General features: G+C 39.8%; 2 protein-coding genes across 2 annotated transcripts; one reads left to right on the forward strand and one right to left on the reverse strand.

Annotated features, from left to right (window-relative positions):
- On the reverse strand, positions 1,495 to 5,542 carry LOC109707669 (transcription factor UNE10). Its single transcript, XM_020229125.1, has 5 exons — positions 4,475 to 5,542; positions 4,245 to 4,355; positions 2,839 to 2,904; positions 2,350 to 2,730; positions 1,495 to 1,859 (listed from the first exon to the last, which is right to left on the reverse strand). Exons 1-5 carry the CDS (start codon positions 5,198 to 5,200, stop codon positions 1,773 to 1,775), a joined length of 1,371 nt encoding a protein of 456 aa, XP_020084714.1. The 5' UTR covers positions 5,201 to 5,542; the 3' UTR covers positions 1,495 to 1,772.
- Positions 7,827 to 13,032, forward strand: LOC109707668 (F-box protein At5g07670-like). The gene is made up of 3 exons (XM_020229124.1): positions 7,827 to 9,167; positions 12,128 to 12,389; positions 12,485 to 13,032. Exons 1-3 carry the CDS (start codon positions 8,026 to 8,028, stop codon positions 12,542 to 12,544), a joined length of 1,464 nt encoding a protein of 487 aa, XP_020084713.1. The 5' UTR covers positions 7,827 to 8,025; the 3' UTR covers positions 12,545 to 13,032.

Consider the following 13,765-nt stretch of genomic DNA (forward strand, 5'->3'; position numbering starts at 1 on the left):
AATTTGTTGATCTAAAATATTTTCCATCCACAAATTTCTGGGACTATACATTGGGCTACTGGAAAGGAATGTATTGGCATGTAGAGGAATTACAAAATATTTGTTTGCTATCCAATCGAGCGCGAAGATCCAGCAACAATGACAATACATGCCAAGTCACAATTGCCACAACACATAATTGAGGAGATTTTGGACCAAGTTCTCATAAGCCACATATACAATTGTGGAATTGTAGACATAAACGTGGTCATGTTACTCCCGTGTGCATGTATAGATAAGATTTGGGCAAGCATTGTGTCACACGCGATAAGATCTGCAATGGTATATACTAGCAAATATGATTGGCACTTTATACTACATGCAAAAGCTATATAAATTAAGCATTTATACTATATATTTTAAGACATTAGTAAATTATAATACATATATAGATATCCTGTCCAATGCTATTGATGGTATGACAACATCATTGTTACACTCTAATTATTAATTACTATATACTAAACAGTATCATTACACCCTAAATTCTAAATTATACTCCTTTCATATGAATAGCCCAATGCATCGATAATATAATGAAGTATCTAAAAGTGAAGTATCCCAAACATTTCTCTTGTTTAATTGTAAATTACAAGGGTACTGCAAAATTAAGCATAGACCTCGTAACATTTCCCAAGCTGATAAAATTATAAAAAAAATATAAAATTATAATCATTTCAATAACTTCAAAAAGAAGGAAGAAAACAACGTTATCAACACGTCAATCTCTCTGAAATAGAAAGATGTCAATTTCTTGGCACCTGCATGCATAGTGTCGGCAGTGTGAGAAATTATAGATCATTTGCACTGAGTATATTCTTACATCTCATATGCCACACTAAATACATACAATAAAAATCTAAACATAATAATGTAATCTACAATATCTGGAGACGTGTATATATAAGGTTTCATTTCACCACCCCTCACTCAAATACAATGCTAAGACATTTCTTGGAACTTTGAGGGGTAAAGCTTACACCTTGTCTCTTAATTAGTTTAATTATAGTAACGTCTTATTATTACTATATTAAAAGTACCACAACATTACAATAAAGCTTATACCTAGTCTCTTCATTAGTTTAACTATAGCACGTAACATCCTATTATTACTACATTAAAAGTACCACAACATTACACAAAGCACAAGGAAAAGCAACAACATAAAACAATTAAGATAACACCAACCGTACAAAGTGCAATTGATTAAAAATATAATGATTTATATCTGAAATTCTAAATTCGAAATCTAATTATCTCACAAAATAGATAACTTACTATCTTCTTCAATAAATAAATAAATAAATAAATAAATAAAAATATTTGAGATTGTGAAAAAAAGTACAACTCGGCTATTACTGATATTGTTCAGAAAATCAATCTTTAAAAATGATATAAAAAAATTTAAACTTCCCGGAAGATAAAATTCATTGATTATTTGGACCTTACACATAATTTCCACCATCACAACTTTAACAGATCTTATATATATGCACGTGCATGGAGGAGAGTATTAGCACTTCCCACATCATTCCCTTCGGCTAAAATATTCTCAAATCACACGAAACCATATAAGGAAAAAAAAAAGGTGAAAATATACACGCCCTGTTATAAACATATATACATATGCATGCGTTATAAATAGCAATTTATGTGGAAAAAATTACTATAGGAGACCAATAAATTAAAAAAGATTACGAGGATATATATATATATATATAAAAGTTCATTGGCTATGGCTTGGAATTGGATTGTGTGTTCTGTTGGTATAGTTGTTGATATAAAGCGGCCATCCTGTTGTATGCATCCATGCTCATTGGCTGCAAAGAGATAAAAGGAATAAAAAATATTAAAAAAAGATGAAGCAAAAATTGTTTTTAAGGACAAAGTGAAATAGCATATAGTGAAGATTTGCTTATATTAAGGTATATAAAACAATTATTATTCTATAAAAACTAAAGTTATCGAAAAAAATAGTATTTTACTATTTTATTTCAATAGAAACTACGCATTAGATTAACTGATAAATTGTATGCAAAATGTGAAAACTTCACCTAAATATTGACAATGGTCTTTATTACCCAATCTTTTATTTCTTTTAAATTCAGAAATATTTATTAAAGTTAAGTAGGTTACATATATATTATTCCGTCAAAAAGATTACCAATGTCATGGAGATGAAAGCCAAGTATATCAAATCCACCACAATATCAGCTGATTCTAAAATTAATTTGAACTTCTTTTTAGTTTAGCTACGCATTTCAAAATGCACCAGAGTTTATGTAAGATATGTCCGACCGCCGAGTGTACCTGCGCAGTTTGGCATGCAAGGAATGCCGAGAAGGGATCAGGCGACACGATGGGGCCGCTGGGCTGCTGCAACCGATCGCCGGAGCCGTCCCAGGAAGGGGACATAATCGGGAGGAAGGGCGAAGGATGAAGAAGGGGAGGCAGAGAAGGTAAGCCCATCGGCCCGGTCCTACCGAGCGAGCTAAGATCCATCATGCCCATGCCCATCCCCATCTGGGCCATTTGGGCCATGTTGGCCATGTTACCAATCATAGACATCTGCAGCGGCAACGGCATCGTCATCGGCATCAGCATGCCGCTCATCCGGTTCATCATCTGCGCCTGAGCTTGTAGCTGCTTCACGTACTCGATCACCTCGTCAAGCATCGATGCTTTATCCGTCTTTTTCATTACCCAAAAAAATAATAATGTTTGATCGCTGCTCGCTTTCTTTATTCGGTAATATAAATCATAAATTACAAGAAATAATTAATTTCTATTAATGATTACCTTGCTTGAGTTGGGGACTAGTTTCTGCAAGGTGTTCATCCTCTGGTTGATTCTGTCCCTTCTTTTCTGCAAGCAAATACATGTAGTTATAGCTAAAATACATTATTCTTTTCGTCTAATTTTAACTGACGTACGACCCTTAAAATTTTGAATAACTCAACAAATCAATTTTATACAAGCGCATTATATACTAAAAGGATAAGATGTGTATAGCTTGTCAGAATCTCGGTAGAGTACAACAAAGAACAGTTAAACCTTGGTAAGCTATTATCCAAGCACAATATATTTAACTAAACCACATTTAAAAAGTTCTGTACCATAATTATTAAGTTCTGTATAGGTCACGGTCGAACCGATCGCAGTGAGTTGCCGTGTTGACTCTTCGCATGAAGGCACAAAACTCACTAGTCAACAAACAAAAGTGAACAAACCGTGTGAGCCCAAATCTTACATGGTACTTAATTTCCAGGAGCGAGACTAGTTTGAAGCTTAAGGAATGCTCTTTTGCTAAGGTTTTTAGTATACACCAAAACTGCAAAGAAAAGTGGCTTCAATTGTTGTTTGAGTATATCGATCGAGACATTATGCATACCTCTTTCTCACCGTAAATCGTTGATATACACAAATTTATATAATATCTTGACGGTACATAAATCAAACAGAGCTCTTCATATTATGACGATGAACAAACATAGATCATACGAACAATATTTTGCTACGCCAATAGTGATAGTAATCTTAAAATGCTTAAAATGAAAGTTGCTGAACCAGTAACAAGGGACAATAAGCATGTTATGCGGCGGGGCCACAAATATAAACTTTTTCCTCGCAGCCTTGTCACTGGTTCAGCAACCAAATTTCTAACCCACGTTAAACTATGAAAGTTGCTTTCTCAATCAAATCGCGTTTAATAACTAATTAAACCCGTGATGTAAAAGAAAACTGGGGGTGTAAAAAAAAAATCCTGTATAGGAACTCGACTTCATTTTGGATCAATTGGAATTTGTTATCTAATCTTAGAAAACTTTCATTTTAGTAATAAATTTTCAATACGCTTGATTTATATCATAAGAATTATTGCCTTCAATTGGAGATGCACGGGCACATCCGAGCATCGCGCCAGAATCATCCAGTTCTTAAAAACTGTAGTAAAGTACTAAAATTCACAGGCTAAGAACCGACGACAAAATAGATACACACCTGAGCGCAAGCGATAATTTTACGAGACAATGAAATAACACTGAAATCACATGGGATTATTATTTGAAAGATCAGTAAGTAAGTTGACAGCAACCCATAAGCACAGGTCGTCGTCTTCAGATGACCTGTACTTATAGATTGCTGTCAACTTTTTAACCGAGAGAGCGAAAAAAAATTTATTTCATGCCAGTAAAATTGTTTCTTACACGTTCAGATTGGTTGTGGACGGCGGCCGCTCTGCTCTTCTTGGCGGAGCTAGAAGACCTCCCGGCCTCCCTCTTCGCCGCCTTCTCCTCCTCGTTGCACACGCCATCTTTCTATTTGTTTATATATATAATAACGTACATAATTAAGCTCCATTTGTTTTTTTTTTTTTTTTTTTTTGAGAAAAACAATAACAAGAATTGTAATGGAAAGCATGCATGTATGGTTTTACTTGGGGCGGTCGTCGGCTGTGGCAAACGGAGTCGTAGCATCCTCCGCCGCGGCCGAAGCTGGTGTTCTCCGTCCCGGGGGAGCCCAGCGAGGCCGAGGTGTTGTTGTTGGTGTTGGTGGTGGTGGTGGTGGGGCTGGTGGTGGTGGGGGTGAAGCACACCTCGTCGCCCCCCGCGCCCCCGCTGCTCGTGTCGAACGCCGCCAACGCGCTCTCCCCGCGCCCCGGCGCCGCGCTCCCCTGGCTCGCCGTAGCAGCACTCCCCCTCCCCCGCTTCCGGCCCCCCGCCACCGCCTCCCCGCACGGCACGAGCAAGTCCGCCGCCGCCGCCGCCGACGGCGAGGGGTGGGACCCGCTGATCCAAGCGAGCAGGTCGACGCTGGGGCCCACCTCCTGGAGCTGGGGGCGCGTGGCCTGGTCCACGACCGCCTCCAAAGTGCCGTGGCCGCCGCCGCCGCCGTGGTGGTGGTGCTTGTTCCACGGCGAGGCGGCGGAGGTGGGGAATTTGGGGAGGGGCTTGGCGACGCGGGGGAGGCCGTGGCCCTGCAAGGAGAGGTGGCCGTTCTCCCACGTGATCTCGGCCACCTCGTAGCGCTCCGACGTGCCCGCCGTGGGGACGAGCGGAGGGAGCTGCTGGGGTGGTGTTGTTGTTGGCGGCGAGTTCAGCAGAGGAGGAGGAGGAGGAGGAGGGTCGACGTCCAACTCCCACCTCGGCACACACTGACTCATGATCTCTCCTCTTTCTTTCTTTCTCTTTCTTTCTTTTTAATTAATTTCTTCCCCTCAATGATAGTTTCTCTCTCCGCCTTAATTAGCAACGACTTAACGCGCGATAAGTATCTTATTGCTACTACTGGCATGTCCGAGAAGCACAAGCGCGTGAGTGATCAATAAGCAACCCTATTCTTCTCGGAGACGGAACAGCGTTACAACAGGTCGAGGCCGGAGTATAAGCAAGTGAAACTTACTCTAACAGAAGCGTGTGGCATAGGAAATACACATTACATACACAAAAACAAAATAATAATACCAAAAACCACTGTAGTTTGATGTTTGTTGCGATCGATATATATAAATATATATATATATATATGTATTAATTTATTTATATTTTCGTGAGAGAGAGAGAGAGAGAGAGAGAGAGAGAGATAGAGGTGGCGGCGACCTTGGGCTATGAGTAAGGAGAGAGGGCCACGTAGCAACTCAGAGCTCCACACGTCGCGCCGTCACAGCGACAACCAGCGCGGTGAAGATATTATTTTTTCCCGGCCCAGTCCACTCCGTCGTTGCTTTTTCCGCGGTCAATAGTGGACTCGATTGGGAAATTTCCCTGCGCGCGCGATGAAAGGAGCAGCGAAATTGCCGCGCCGCCACTCTCTCCTTACTTCATTACCTTTCCACGAGGTTGTTCGACTGATCCTATCCTATGCATTCACTCCATCCTCTAATTTTATTATTACATTTTATATTCATTAAATATTTTATTTTTTTATTTTTTTATTTATTACTTTTATGCCATCCTTTTGGGCCTACTTTGGGCCGCATGGACCATGTTGGGCACCATATCCATCTCTTACAAGCAAGAATAAAAAACAAAAAAAAGAAAAGAAAAGATTGACCGGAAATAGATAATTAATTAACTATAACACATAAAATATATATTAAATTTTCGAATGGAATATTAATCATTGTTGCTTGAGTTTGGGAGCAGCTTCTGCAACGTCTAACCCTCTTATTTGATTTTTCCTTTTTCCTTCTCTGCGCACAATATTAAATAACGCATGAATTAGGTTGTAGTTCTTAACTGTCTTCACCATAATACAAAAAAATACAAGTCCTGTTTACTCAACATGCATACGCGTATACAAAAAAATATCATCTTTATATATTAAACAGTTTGCTCTTTTAGAAATTCACACACAATAATAATTATTTTTTCTAAGTTGCTAATAATTAATAATAATAACAATAATAAAAAACTTTAACATGAATTTGAGGCGAGGTAAGGGAACACGTTGGGATGCTTCATCTCCACAAATTTGGAGTGACAACGAGTACAAGATTTCCTATTACAGTTCGGTTGTTTGGTCGTCGTGAGTGGACTTGGACGTACGATCTCGTTGGGCCGGGGCCCACAGAGGAAGGTGCTAGTGCGAGTACCGGATTTGGGTGCTTCCCATAATAAAATGAGAATCCGATGTAACCCAAATTTGAATTTCATGTTCAGACTCATCATTATAAGTCTGTAAGATGATAAAAATTTTCTAAGATGTAAGACGAAAAGTACAACTAACATATAGAATTCGATATAAAACCTTAATTTTTTTATTATGTTCAGAAATTAATGAATACTTTTTTTTCTGCTATGTATGCGCTGAACAAATTAGAAATATATATATTTTCTATTACAATAATTTTATATACAAATTATAATATTTTATTAAATATCTTTATATTGGATAAAAATATATCTTATGTATTATAACTATTAGAATAAAAAAAAAATTCACTCAAGAATGTATTAAACTTATCACATTAACTTAATATCGGAAAGGAGAATAGGTGGGACCCATTGTAATCCGAATCTGTAGAGCCATTAATTTCTTTCCCTCTTGCAAATTTTGAATGCGGAGTGGGCAAGATAAGGATCAACGGCTCTTTGGCGCCTAAAATATGGACCACTAGTTCACTGTTGAATTAAACTTAATTTAATTCAAGGTTGTCAAAACATGCGCTTTAACAAGGTATGCGAGTGTGAATCTTATCTAAATTTTATAATTTTGTTTTATTTTAAATAAATAGCATTCGTATCGGAACTTGATGTTGCTTTTACTTACTTTTTTTTTACAGATTATTGTGCAATCTAATCTAATAAAAACTTTTTTTAAATTGTTGTAATATTTTTTTTAATGTTTTTGACATAAGCTATTGAATTCTAACAAAATTTAATAAAAATAAAAAGCTATATAATTAAAACGTAAAAATTATTTTTCAAAAAATATTAAAATATAGTCCAAATAAACTTTTTACAATTTACTCTTTAATAAAGATATGTTTTATAAGGACAGCACAACACACTTAAATTTACATGCGCTTACGATTTAAAAAATGGGATGAGAAATGAATTCATTTAATTTGTATTCAAGGGATAAACTCTTTGCTGAAATGTGCTCCGCTGGGTGAAAAGTATAAAGTCAAAATGTTTTGTTTTAACATTCCTCATTTTCTCTATTCTACGTCATTAGAGTAACTTTGGAAGATTCAACTTAAATAATTCATTTTAACGTCAATTATATATTATATTTGAAATTTTAAAAAAGCCAAATTAAGATTACGAGTCTAGGGCCTCCCTTGGTATCCTCTCTCTCTCTCTCTTCCTCTTCAAGGGAATTCGCTTTTTCTATCAGATTTAGAAAAATAATTAAACATTTTTTTCGAACGCAAACCTGGCAGAGCACTGCAGCAGAAACCCGGGTGTTCGAACCCGAGGCCATGCGAGCCCCATCGCCTCTCACCGCCGCCTCATCCGCCGTGATCCTTCGCCGGAACCCTAGATGCACCACCAGCGCCGGCACCGCTTGAAGAGCTGGCCCGACCTCTGGTTCGGCGACGCTCCTCCCAAGCATGTCGTCGTCAAGATGCAGCATCTTGGTGACCAAACCCTAGCCCTAGATCGCCCCCCTGCGGCCCCCGCGGCCGCCGACCTCACCGCGCGCCTCTCCGACGAGCTCCTCCTCCGCATCCTCGCCGCACTTCCCGACCACCTCCGCGGCCCCTCCTCCCTCGTCTCCAAGCGCTGGCTCCGCCTCGCGGGGCGCCTCCGCCGTTCCCTCACCCTCCTCGAATGGCGCTTCCTCCACCGCCGCCTCGCCCTCCGCTTCCCCGACCTCACCGACCTCGACCTCGTCCCCGCCTCCTTCTCCTCCTCGTCCGCCTCCACCTCCGCCGCTGTGCTCAACCGCGGCCCCGTCTCCGTCCCCGTCGAGCCCCACGCCGACCCTCCCATCGGCTACCGCCGCTTCCTTCCCCCGGACGCCATCGACCGTGGTCTCGACGCTGTCGCGCGGAGCTTCCCCGGCCTTCGCAAGCTCTCCGTCGCCGCCCCAATAGACTCCCAATCGGGCCTCATCGCCGTCGCCGATGGTTGCCCCACTCTTCAGGAGCTGGAGCTCCACCGATGCACCGATCTCGGCCTCCGCCCCATCTCCGCATTCAACAACCTCCAGATCCTCCGCCTTGTAGGCTCCGTCGAGGGTTTCTACGCTGGGCCCGGGGTCACCGACATCGGCCTCACCATCCTCGCCCATGGATGCAAGCGCCTCGTGAAGCTCGAGCTCGCCGGGTGCGAGGGGAGCTACGACGGGATCTCCGCAATCGGGCGGTGCTGCGCGATGCTCGAGGAGCTCACGATCTCCGACCACCGGATGGACGCCGGGTGGCTCGCAGGGCTCTCCTTCTGCGCAAACCTCAAGACGCTGAGGCTGGTGGGGTGCCGCAGGATAGACACTGATTCCGGCCCCATCGAGCATCTGGGGTCATGCGCCGCCATCGAGCGGCTGCAGATGCAGCGGTGCCAGCTACGGGACAGGAGGAGCCTCCACGCCCTGTTCGTGGTGTGCGAGGCGGTGAGAGAGATTGTGTTTGAGAATTGCTGGGGCCTCGACAATGAGATGTTCAGCTCCGCAAGCATTTGCAGGTATTTGGATTTCTCGCTCAGAATATTCTACCTTAATTGATAATGATTGCTTGGTAAGGTTCAGGTTCTGATTGGATTGCCTAGATAGACATAATTGTCATGTGCAAGCTTAGCATTAAAAGGGGACGGTAGGGAAAGAGGATATTCATCATTTGTGTTCACCCTTTTCTGGTGTCAAGATTTATATTTGTAGTTCACGGTGCTATGCTACGAACAGTCTCATTGCTTGGCAATGTTTATCAGTCTTCCCTTTTCTTTGCTGTGATCATCGTATCTTCTTTTTTTTTTTTCAGAAAAAAATATAGAATAACTTAATGTTACCGAGGTTATATCGACAAAGTTTTCATGGGCATTTAACCGGACTCCAACCTTGTTTGGGATGTGTAATTTGGTCACTTGTAAAGACTAGCAGCATTGCATTTCAGTAGATATTCTCATCCAGGTACATTCGGGAGCTTATTGTTCTTGTCCCTGTATAATAAGCTTACCTAGTTATAGCAATGTGGTGGAGGTAGTATTTGATATGTGCCTAAAGTCGAATAGACTTGGGATAAACAACCTGATATCAAATTTCTATATATAGAACCTTCAATTGTTTGTGACCTTCTAAAATTTTCCTATAGAATGTCAAACTGGAAAATCATTAAGAAGTGTTAAAAAGATGGGAATTTCCACAAACAATGTCATGTGAAAGATAAGTTGGCTAGGGAACATGCTTCTTCTACTTCAGTACAGCTTATTATTTTGGTACTTGGTTATATATCTTTTCTTGATGCTTACGTTGTTATGTTTTTATTACAATTTCAAAGTTGAGCTATGCATGGTTGTTTACAGTTGATGTTGTTATAGCATTGAATACCAGTGTCGGAGTTTGGAGAAGTGAATATCATAGTTGCTCTTAGAAAAAGATGCGCTATTGTGAAGCAAACTGTATAATCTGGCCTGCTTTCTCTCTCTGTTCGGTTTTTGTTTATGCTTCAGAATAGGCATATTCACATTCCTCACCAAATCGTTTGGAAAATTTTTTTTCTGTTACAAGCAACATGAAGTTACAAGTATTTTAGATGATGATCGACAGATGTGATCTTTGATTAAGCTTTCTGATCCATTTATGTGTATTTTATAGAAAGAGAGTTGCTGTTTCCAGCTAAGGCCCTATTTGGCCTTGTTGTACTGTTTGGGTAGTTTGAGTAGTGTCATTAAAAGTGGTGCTATGTTGAAAATTTCCCAATAGCTTCTCTGCGCAACAGAAGTGGAAGATCCAAATTTTCTCTTCTGGTTTTGGGGCTAAGAATCACATTTTAGCTTCCCTTGCAGCAGAATCTTTGTTTGCCAACTACTAGAGATGACTACAACTGAAAGCAATTTCATAAGCAAGGCCAGATAATCAGTAAGCATAGCTCCTACCCAGCCTTCGTATTTCAGTCATGATTGTTTGTGCTGGTGCTTATTGCATCATTTTCATCATCTTTATTGTCTGATCTCCACTTAAATATACTGCCCATTTGGCTAGTTTCTGGAGGCACATGAAAAACAACAGGTAGGCATTTGACAGTCAAATTGTCTGGATATATATATATATATATATATATATATATATATATATATATATATATATTTTACTGTGGCAAGACGTTGAAATAAGTTTCTGGTCCAAAAGGCAGAACCTCTAATATAAAGCTTCTGCTTAGACTAGTCTGCTACAGTGCAAAGTTGTAAAAGCTGTTAGTTCTTCAAACAGGCATAATGTCTCTGACAAAGAGAGAATTGGTAGTTATGAGGACTTTGTCGGCATGATATATAATAGTACACAGAAATCAGTAATCTGTGAATTATAAGAAAGATTGAAATAGAATCAGTAAGGTACTTTACATCTTCCTATATTTTTGTTCATATCTGTATGGTCATAATCAAAGCTCTTCTTTTCTGGGAAAATATTGAGATCATGATAAATTTGAATAAAATGGACTTAATTTAGTTCACATACAAATATATTAGACTGCAGATTCGGATGGCATCACATTCCGTGCAATTAGACATATGAGAAATGGGAGTCATGAGCTACTTTCTTTGCATGATTGTGCTCGATGGCATGCTATTTTTGCAGTAAATCAGCTGCTTTTGGAAATAGGAAACCAGCATAGAAGGGAAGAAACAAGGAAAATTCGTCTGAAATTATCTGAAGGGGCTGTTTGGTTCAAGGTTTATTATATTCCTGGGATGGCGTATATTTTATATTTGGAATGACAAGTTTATTACTAACTTATCAAGCCACTTGTGTTGGGGAGGATGTTAATAGCTAGTATATTCTTATTAATGAACTACTAATGATACTCATCGAGTATATAAATGAGAATACCTCCTAACCCATAATAATTTGTGCTATTCCTACCACCTCGGAATCTACAATAATTTCACTATTTTACTTATACCTTTTATAACTATCCAACTTGAGTTGAATGGTAATAATTTAAATATTTTTAATAAAAAAAATATGAAGGATTACTGGAATATTACTAACCATGAACCAAACGGGCTCTAATGATAATCAAACTTTGAAACGAGTCGTATAAAATAAGTTGCATAAACCATAATGCGTTATTTCTTATTTCACCTATCTCCAACACCGTTCTGTTAAACTGTCACAGTAGCAACATATTGATTGTAGTAGAAGCTCTTTACATCTCTTTTTGTGTCATGTATTTCCGAAGTTAATGACCTCCAATGCTCTGAAATGAATTCATACTATATCTGCATTTGACTAACATTAACATACATTATTGGCTTCGGATAAAAGCCATGAATCTTTTTGTTGTTGTGTCGGTACTTCAAGTTTGGATATATTTCACACTTTCCATTCCACTATTTAACTAGTATTATGTACGACGACATTTTGGTAGTTATATTATTTCAATCTGTGCTGGAAACCTTCTCATCAATGTTGTTGGCTCTTTTGGCAGGAGGGTGAAGCTCCTCTCTTTAGAAGGCTGCTCGCTACTAACAACCGAAGGTCTCGAATCTGTGATCTTGACGTGGAAGGATCTACAAAACCTCATAGTAGTCTCATGCAATAATATTAAAAACAATGAAGTTAGCCCTGCTCTATCGAGCCTCTTCTCTGACCTCAAGGAGCTGAAGTGGAGACCGGATACCAAATCTCTACTCGCAATGAGTCTCGCAGGGACTGGGATGGGGAAGAAGGGCGGTAGATTTTTCAAAAGGGTATGAAATCTCGCCTTCTGCAGTACGCACCCTTTGTTAGGTAATATGCCCTCTGCTGTCAAACAATAATGTGTGATACCAGACTTTCCTTGCAGCGGATCATGCCGGGTCAACAGCGGCTAAAAGGTAAGGCAGAAGAAGACTCATCTAAATAGGCGAGGCAGTTAGGTGCCAATTCTACGCACTGGCAATTGTTGTACTTTACGGTGTAAAGGTTCAAGTATTTAGGATTATACAGGACCAATATGCAATCTTATCATCGCCATACTTCGCGCGGGTTATTTTGGCTGGCCAAGATGGTGCTTTTACATGGTCTATTCATCATCTTATGCATGCCATCGGAGAATTGTTGACGTCATATTTATGCTAAGATTGCGAATTCTATTCGCATTGGTACTAACTGTGACGCCTTTGCCTGTGGCATGCAAGTATGATTACGGGAAAGCAGAACGAGAATTTTAGCTTACATCACAATCATCGCCTTTTCCTCCGGTGAATGGTTAATATCTGGTACTCTATATGAGACAAATTTTTACTGCTTAGGTACAGAGAACAATGTGAAGCCGATATATTATTCACTTTGCTGTTGATTGCTTACGATTTACTTGGAAGCAGAGGGTAGTATAATCTGTGCAGTTTTTTCCGATGCTTGCATGGTTTTGAGTATGTACGTAGATTCTTTTTTTTCTCTGCTTCGTCGTCATTATAGTTTCCTTTTCTTTAGCGGGGAGTGATTTGTTCTGTTTTGAAGAGTGGGTTAGCCACAACACTTCTTCAGCCGTATTGGCTGTTCTCTGTGAGTTAGGAGAGAAATGTAGAGCTAATATGGTACAAGAGATTTCGAGTGCAATAGTGCCCTTGGAAAATTTCTTACTGGGCAAGGATTTGGTTATTTTAATAATTTAATGAAACGGGCCTTCCCCTTGTAATAGCTTGTTGAGCATGATTTTCTTAGCCATGGAGAGGCATCCTGCGTTCACCCTCGTTTCTAGTAGCCCGCCCTTGCTGGTTTCCGCAAAATTATAAAGGCAATTCCGAATCATTATTATAGGTATCTGTCAGATGGATCAAACCTACAAATTCCAATCGCTGGCTCAGTTCGGTATAGGAAATAAATTCTAAGCCCAGAGCATATCTAATAATAGTTACCAATGCGACAAACCGAATGACCCAAGATGATGGCATTGTCAAGTAATTATGAATATTTTAAAAAAGATCATTTTAATTTGAACCAAATGGACGGAATTAGATACTAAAACCGCTTGGTTTTTTAGGAGAAATCAAACTCAGAGGCCTCGAGTAAGAAGATATTTTATCTCGCAGGAGGCTATGCAAACTTGCAAAGTTAGATATGCTTATATACATGCAAGTTTTGT

Source organism: Ananas comosus, linkage group 3 (genome assembly GCF_001540865.1).
Source record: "Ananas comosus cultivar F153 linkage group 3, ASM154086v1, whole genome shotgun sequence".
Taxonomy (NCBI): Eukaryota; Viridiplantae; Streptophyta; class Magnoliopsida; order Poales; family Bromeliaceae; genus Ananas; species Ananas comosus.